Consider the following 8,253-nt stretch of genomic DNA (forward strand, 5'->3'; position numbering starts at 1 on the left):
TCGCGCCTCGCTGATGTTTCATTAGCTTCGCGTATTTGTTGATGTGGGAGGAATCGCATGCTGGTGTGTCTGAAAAGTCCTTGGATTTTGGCCGGTCTTATTGTCATGATGCATGCGTTACCGAATATTTGGTACACAGTTAATGTTTGTGGTGTTATTTTGACATGCGGCCACCAGCTCTCTGCGTGGTATCCATTGATAACGTTGCGTACAAGAATCTGATGCATGCAGTACATGCAGTATATGTTGTTTTGCACACGATTCATCTTACCTTGGACGTTTTTCAGCATTGTAGAATCCACTGATAAGTCGCTGGAACTTGGAGAATGTTTCAACTGTTCGTAGTCAGCGATTTTTGACAAGCCTCCCCAGGAATCACGGAAAGGGCAAAGCCGTGGCGTATGTGCGCCACCACGACGAAAGTCGTATCCGGCGCCGGGCAGACTCTGCCAGGTGTGTCCGTTCTAGTTCACGCTTTACTGGTAGTGCCGATGATACCGTGGTACCTCCCGCCACGGACCGCCGGCCCGCCGCGCCCGTCTGACACGCCTTGTCGGGCCACAGGAATACCTGGAGAATAACCCGGCCTACCACGCGGTGGTGAGCGAGAGCCGCAGTCGGCTGCTGCTTGACTGCGCCATGCGCGAGCAAGAGCGCACGCGCCGCCGCCGTCGCGAGGAGATGGAGAAGCGTGGCGACCGGCTCAACGAGGAGATGAGGCAGCGGCGCCAGAGTGAGGGCGCCGTGCAGGACGTGACTGATGACGCGGGCGGCGCGGCGGCGGCGGCGGTGGCCGGAGGCGCCAGCGTCACCACCCCGCCGGGCGCCGCCGCCGCCAAGAAGGCCGGCATCAGGCTCAACCTGCTGGCGTCGCCGACCAAGCCGGTCGACGAGCTGGACCAGCTGAAGCGGAAGGTGCAGGCCAACATCGCTGAGCAAGAGGCGAAGCGAAGCCGCGCCGACAGCGAGGGGGAGAAGCCGCCGCTGGCCGGGGCCGGGGCCGGGGAAGGCGCGGCCCGGACCGGGAAGGAGCCACTCGAGAAGAAGGCCGAGATTGCTGTGAAGGTGGAGGTGAAGCGTGAGGAGGGGGTGAACCGGGACACGTGCACCACCGATCCAGCCCCCTCCGCGGCTGCCACCGCTGCCAAAGTGACGATGTCCCTCCCTGCGAAAGGCGCGCAGAAGGTACAAGCGACTGCCGGTGCCGTCCGGAAAAAGGTGGCGCCCATGATTGGCAAGCTGCCGAAGCTGAGGGCAAAGAAGACAGAAGCGTCCAAATCTTGCCCGGTCGAAGAAGCCGGCCAGGCCTCGGGCGGCCAGGATGCGGGAGAGACGAGCGAAGAGACGGCGCGGCTGGTGCAGCACCGGGAGCAGCAGCAGCGGCGGCAGACCGAGCCAGCCGCGGCGCTGGCCGATGTGCCCGCTGCCGCCGCCGGCCGTGCCGGCTGCAGCCCCAGCTCCGGAGCTGGCGCCGGCGCCGGCGCCAGCTTCGGCTGGTCCGGCGCCGGCGCGGCCGCCGCCGATGGTCGGCGCGCCCGACACGGAGGCCATCAGCGACGACGACGAGGACGACGCCGGCGACCTGCTGGACATCGACCTACCGGACGCCGACGTGCAGACGGACGCCGCCGAGCTGCTGATGCTGGGCATCTGCCAGGAGGACGTGGCCGTGCAGCAGCTTCCGGCCACCCGGCCACCGCCCTAGTCCAGGTGAGCACGGCCGAGAACGAGGGCCGGCTTGGCTGCTGGCGTAGTCCAGGTGAGCGCCGTTAAGGCAGCCTCCGCAGGAACTCTCCGGGGTGAGCATGGTCTTTGTGTAGACGGGCTCGAGAGGTGTTCAGTGAAGGCTCCCGAAGGCCATCCGTTTCTGGACGACCTCTGGCGCCGGGGCTGTGTGCCGCTTGTCCACCCCGCCGGCGCCAGGTGTGGCGGGGTGCTCGGAGGCCGCCGGTCCGCCCCGCCAGCGCCAGGTGTGGCGGGGTGCTCGGAGGCCGACGAGCAGGCCGTCCGGTGGCGGCTACCGCGCTCGGCACGCGTGCGCGCTCCTGTAGCACAGGCGAGGTTAAGCCATGTCTACGGCGCCACCTCCTGTCAGGCTGTGGTGCGCCTGACCGTCGCGCACCTCCGCTGCTGCCCAGACTGTAGAGCGCCTGACTGTCGCGCGCCACCGCTGCTGCCAGATCGCTCCCCGCAGGGAACGCGGAGCGAAAGGTGGACTTCCAGCCGGAATCGGACAAACCCGGCGCCGTATTGTTCCCGCTGCTGGATTAGCTCGTTCGCGGGCCTTGTCAGGGATAGTGGGAGTTTGAGCTTCATCAAGGTTATTTGGATTCTCAGTTTATGTCGGGTGGTTCAGCTGGAATGGGCTTTAAGCCTGGTTGAATGTCTGCGCTTATGTGCCGGAGGACGACTTTTAGGGCCGTCGTCAGGCACTGTTGTCACCATTCATAAATGTTGGAGGCTGAAGACGTTCGGCTAGGATCTGCTCGTCGGATGCATCCAGACTATTTTAAATATATACCATCTTGGCAACGTTTGATCTCTACAGCCCTCTCAATGCAGCCTCAGGCGATATGCCATATTTAAAGCGCGCCAAGCATGCGCGTCTATTGGAAATGGCTGTTCAATTGGTCTGGGCGCTTGTTTAAGGGACAGCGGAACGGGGTCGGGGCAGACCTTGCTTCTACGCAATGCTAATTGCGGCTCACCTCCCTTTTGTTTTTGCCGTGTAAAGTCGAATGCTGTTGTGCACCACATGCAGTGCGGGCATCGAGTTCCGTGATAAAAATCACGGCGAGCGTCGTTGAAGCTCGTGATCTCGAGGTCCATGCTCACCCGGCGCTGCCAAATACGGTCCGATGCGGAGGTCTCTGAGAGCGGGCGACGGCTTCCGCGAAAGACGAGCGTCTGGGCGCGGTTCGCACGCCGCCGTCGGTGGATGCTGGTACGGACTCTGCACCATGTGCTCTGGTCTGTAACCTGATCTGTGCTCAGCTAGTCCCGCGCCCAGAGCGCAAAAGCACGGCTGGCCGAAATTAGAACGGTACCATCAATGCAGTTATATTCCTGTTGACTGGATAAATCCATTGTGCGGAATGTGGATGTCGTGTGATCCGCCTAATGAGCTAGCTCAATTAGCCCCACGTGTTGCCTTTCAGGCGTCGTCTCTGTGGTCTATGTTTGAACACGAGCTCGGGTGTCCTGGCCATCTGCTTTTTGTGGATGCAAGATGCTGGTCTGGTGATCCAGTGGCATTGGCTATGAAAATGTACTATAGCCCGTGGACGTCGTTTGGCGTGACTGATGTGAGATGGTCAGCTGACTTTTGGCCAGAGGCTTCGCCTGACCGGGGGTGGCCGTGTCCTGCCTTTGTGCGGTACGCCAAACACGCCTTATGTCTGTCTGGCAAACAGCGCCGAGGCAGAATAATCTGACAAGCTATGTCAGCATAGCTTAGATGGTGGGCTATGCAAGCCCATCGAGTGCGTTTCTAAAAAGGACTGGCAAAGTTTTGTACGTAAGCAAAGTTTTTTGTTACATCACGATGCAGCGTTGTCAAATGGGAGGAAATGCCATGCCATAAGAGCTGAATGGGCTAGAACAGCCAGCAAGAGTTAGTTTTCACTGCTAATGGTAGATTTTACGATACCCTTGTGTCAAATTGGCCAAAAATAACTGTTTGCCGATAGCCGTAGTGTCGCACCACGCACCACGGAACTTAAGGTCAGCTCTGGAACAGCGAATGAAGTACGGGAACGTCATTACCTTTAGCCGCCGTCCGATTGGTGCCATCTGAGGGATGGTTTTCCTGCTGGCCTGTGTTGTGGCAGCCCACATCGCAAAGGCACCCGAGGATACGGTTTGTCTGGGCTGGCTGCGTCCATCATTCCATTCCCCTGTTTCTGCCTCGTCATCTGGACCGGACCTTGAATTTTTCTTGTTACTTTGGCGGCCCTGAGACCCGTGCGACCTTGTGCTCTCGCCGGACCGGGAGCCGTGCGACCTTGTGCCCCCTCCGGACGGGGAACCGGGCGACCTTGTGCTCCCGCCGGACGGGGAGCGGGCGGTCTTGTGCTCTCGCCGGAACGGGAGCCGAGCGACCTTGTGCTCTCGCCGGACCGGGAGCCGGGCGACCTTGTGCTCTCGCCTTCTCGCCGGACCGGGAGCCGGACGACCTTGTGCTCGCGCCGGACCGGGAGCCGGGCGACCTTGTGCTCTCGTCGGGCCGGGAGCCAGGCGGTGTTGTGCTCTCGCCGGACCGGGAGCCGGGCGGTCTTGTGCTCTCGCCGGACCGAGAGCCGGGTGACCTTGTGCTCTCGCCGGACCGGGAGCCAGGCGATTTTGTGCTCTCGCCGGACCGAGAGCCGGGCGACCTTCCTTGTCCTTTGAGCCGGACGTGGGCTGCACACAGTTGCAGCCTCATTCTCTATCCTTCTGCCCTGTCAGTGGACCGGTGCCAGCTGCATGGTGTGGACGGTGGTTACGTCTGCGGTCGGCCGGGCTTCTCCCGTACGGGCAACACCGTCGAACCATATCACTGTCCCACTTGTGTCATGGTGCCCTTGACGGCTGGAGTTGTCAGGGCTATGCCTTATGGTTTAATCAGGAGTGCAGATGGCAGGACAACGTGCTAAGGTAACCCATGACCTTGACGTATTAGTTGGTGCTTAGCTGGTTGGAGGGACTTCTCATCCTTGCGGTCTGCATTACGCTATGTGACGGCCTTGTATAATGCTTACATGCGTGTGTTATGGATCACCCTTATTTAAAATCTTATCGTGGTCCATGTTTTCTTTTCTGGTTCAAATACATCTTCTCTGAGAATTCGATTAAAAAAGTGCTCACGGACTTAAAGTTTTCACCCCCCCCCCTAGTTTTTGTTCCCTGTAGCAAATGACACTTGTCCTCATTATTATCGGGAAGGACGTATTAAGATAGAGCATATTTAAATACGTTATAATAACTCACACCTTGCCATTCGTCTGCTTTAGCCAGGTCCGCTGGGAAAATTGCTGGTCGATTGTCGTTCGTCCCCTACAATATGTTTTGGTTTATGTCACGTCATTGCCTCACCACGCCATTTCAAATCGCTTGACATAGTCGGCCCCATCTGCGGACTTCTCCAGCTGCCTGCGCCCCGCAGCATCGACGTTTCCGCTTTTGTTCGGTGTATGCAGCCCTGGGCCAGAATAGGGCATTCCCGTGCCAGCGTTCACACTGCAGAAGCAGCCGTAAGAGGGACAGGGTCTTCCGAAAGATCGCTTATGAGCTGGACACGTAGAAAGTTGGAGTATGTCCTGATTTCTGGGTGCTTTGTTCTTTTTATTGTAATTTGTTACCACAATTTCGTTTTACGGGCGAATGTATTGGTCACGATGACGCCAAAGAAACCATAAGATCAATCCGTAGAAGACCCGTAGGAGATGCCGCAGCTTTCTACGTAGCTCCTATGCGACTTAAAAATCGGCAGGTCCCATCCGAAAGTACCGTTTTTGGCACGTGATGTTCGGCACCGTGATGTGCCGCACGTGTGCCGCTGTGCGGCCGAGCTCGTGTAGAGCTGACGCCGGCAGTGTTTGGGAGTCTCCGCTCTGGCCCGGGTATGGTCGGCCGCCTCGCTGGCTGCCGGCGGGGCGTGGCGGCAGCCAGCGAGGCGCGTGTCGTGTCGCGCCATGTTCGTTGTCACGCATGGTGTGCAAAAATGCGTGTGACGTTGCACCCAATCAACCCCATGCACGGGTGAAGAATGCTGAGCTGCTGATGTCGCTGATGTAGGCTGGCCGACGGAGCGTTATTCAGACTGGCAAAACGTTCAAGTCACACAATAATCAATAGAAGTTGGCCAGGCTGCCGACAGACCTACCATGCTGCATTCTCCACTTATGTACCGGTGGTAGTATATTGCCTTGCAAATGTCGCGTCATGCTTATATTTGAGCGATACATTGTTAGCGTTCAACTGCGTTCATAACTCGTATTTCCTATGTGTCCGCTAGCAGTAACTATTCACAATAAACAATGTTCAAATGCTCCTTTGAAGATTCAGACTACCACTCAGCATGAACAAACTTACTTTTTGATTACCTCGTCACTGTGCTATGCAGTGATGACACATTTTGTTTAGAGTCTTTAAACTATTTTAGAGTCTGGTTTATCTTTAATTGTCTGCCTCCCATCGTAGAGCGTGAACATGAGCCTCGCAATGTTGAATTCGACCCCCATACATTTGCTCAAAACGCATCAGACCATGTATTCTCGTGGAAGTCCCGACATTATCAGACAGTGATCTGATGAGACGGCCTCAGGGTTTCGTTGTTCGACGCTCTCTCCGTGGCCTTACCGCCAGGTGACCATGAACAATAAGCATGCCCGGCAGTTACTGCATCTTGCCGTAAGCGGAACACCCGAATAAACGCTGTCTTGAGCCCTCGCCAGCGTGAGTATTTCAAAACTATTCGGTTAAAATTGCAACGCTTAGCATTAACATCAGCGCTTGAATTTCTTTTCACTAATGGTAACATAATTTTACGAGGAATGAAGTACAATGATGAACAAGCTATAAACACAGGCGACACAGTCTCAGCGAGTGATGAGCAGTGCATGCAGTTGTTGCATTATTATTTTCGCGTATCCGGCGGCGGCCTCTGGTATTTTTCTTTTCGCTTCTGCTAGAAACTTTCCAGTTAGTACCCATGACACAAGCACACGCGCAGTGTACAAAGCAGAGGTTCTGTTTCCGGCACTCGGGCGAGATAGCCCGGGTCATGCGCGTGTTGTCGGGCTGGCCGCCGTGGCACGTATGTATGTGGCGGGCCTTCCCCGTTACATTGAGCACGGTGGTCAGAGGATTGATCTAGTGACCCAGAGCGAGGCAGTGTCCTCCCGGATAAAACAACGGACCGGAGGGTCGGTTTGAAGACGAACCATGCCCGTGAACGTCCTGCCGCGGGTGCTGGTTGGTGCAGCGCAGTCCCGCGACAGCAGTCAGCAATTGACTCCACAGTTGCTGCCGTCTCCTGGGAAGGGAGCTGGTCGAGGAAAAGCCCACCGTGTTGCGGCCGAAACCAAAGGCCCGCCACCTACATTGGCACGCGCATTAAACTACTGGTCGGCCGCCGCGGCTGGTCCGGCGTCACGTAACGTCAACGCACGCCGTCTGTTCCAGCCGGCGCGCCGTGCCGTGCCGTGCCGTGCCGTGCCGTGCCGTGCCATGCCGTGGAGATTGGCGTCAAGTCCCGCCCGTGCGCTGGCCCAGTGTGCAGTGACGGCTTTGTGTGGCGCTCGGGCCAGCCAGGCTGCCTTGTGGGCCGGCCCGACTGCCCGTGCGCGTGCCGCCCTTCCGCGGCGCGGGAGTGTGCGGCGGCGGGCGGCGCCTCCGACGGCGCTCGGACGCCCGGACCGGGGTGGTGCGCCGGACCCGGACCCGGGCGCGATCCGGATCGGAGGAGTGGTCCGGATCCGGCCGGCGGGCCAAGGCCGCCGCAGTGAGACAGTGGACCAGCCAGTGAGCCGGGACCAGGCCAGTGGTCGGACCGCGCCGCTCTTCGTCTCTGGCCAGGCGTGCCGCCCAGCGTCGGCGTGTGACAGGCGACGGCCGTTCCGTGTACGGGATGTTCCCAGCGGATGTCGCTCATTGTGTGCGCCGGTGCACTTGCAGGTGCACGTGCTCTGGTCACCAGTGCTGTGGCTTGTGTTCTCGAGTGTTCGAGTGGCGAGTGTTCTCATGACTTTCTTTGGTGCCCGAGGACCGAGTGTGCGAGGAGCCATGACTGCCAGCCGAAGTTTTGTTTTAACGGATGGCATGTATGGGGCTGTGCATCCGCTCTGTGTTGTGTCGATTGGCGTTGCCATAGTAAGGCTACTTGGAAAACGACTTTTGTCTTGTGGTTAGTTTGCATCTTGTCATATGTTGGTAAAGCAATATACATTTAACCTCACTACCTGGGTATATCTTTTTAATTTGCATACATTGTGCGGTGTTCCATGCCGCGTTTTCGATGCATCAAATCGCTGGTTGCTTGATACATACATTACTGAGTGATGGTTGCGTGTTGCCGTCACAAATGCATGGACCGTCGGTAGCAAGGAAATGCATCTATTCATTGCAGACTTTTAAATCTAAAACTGATCTTAACTATGTCTTCACATAAACGTGAGATTGCTCCATGCCGTTTTGCATGGAAGTTCGGTGCTAATAATTGATCGGTAGAACTGATGCATTTTAAAGCGTGAACTATTAACTCGTTAACTTTCA

General features: G+C 57.5%; 1 protein-coding gene across 1 annotated transcript; it reads left to right on the plus strand.

Moving 5' to 3' along the window:
- Positions 1-1,538: 1,538 nt before the first annotated feature.
- On the plus strand, positions 1,539-7,992 carry LOC119107042 (uncharacterized). Its single transcript, XM_037230395.1, has 2 exons — positions 1,539-1,710; positions 6,346-7,992. The coding sequence occupies exon 2, from the start codon at positions 6,925-6,927 to the stop codon at positions 7,888-7,890; it is 966 nt and encodes a 321-aa protein (XP_037086290.1). The 5' UTR covers positions 1,539-1,710; positions 6,346-6,924; the 3' UTR covers positions 7,891-7,992.
- The last annotated feature ends 261 nt before the right edge of the window (positions 7,993-8,253 follow it).

The sequence above is a fragment of the Pollicipes pollicipes genome, unplaced genomic scaffold, assembly GCF_011947565.3.
Source record: "Pollicipes pollicipes isolate AB1234 unplaced genomic scaffold, Ppol_2.1 Scaffold_6672;HRSCAF=7903_pilon_pilon_pilon, whole genome shotgun sequence".
In the NCBI taxonomy this organism is placed as follows: domain Eukaryota; kingdom Metazoa; phylum Arthropoda; class Thecostraca; order Pollicipedomorpha; family Pollicipedidae; genus Pollicipes; species Pollicipes pollicipes.

Coding starts and splice junctions, on each gene's coding strand:
- LOC119107042 (XM_037230395.1), top strand. CDS start 6,925: ATGCCCGTGAACGTCCTGCCGCGGGTGCTGGTTGGTGCAGCGCAGTCC.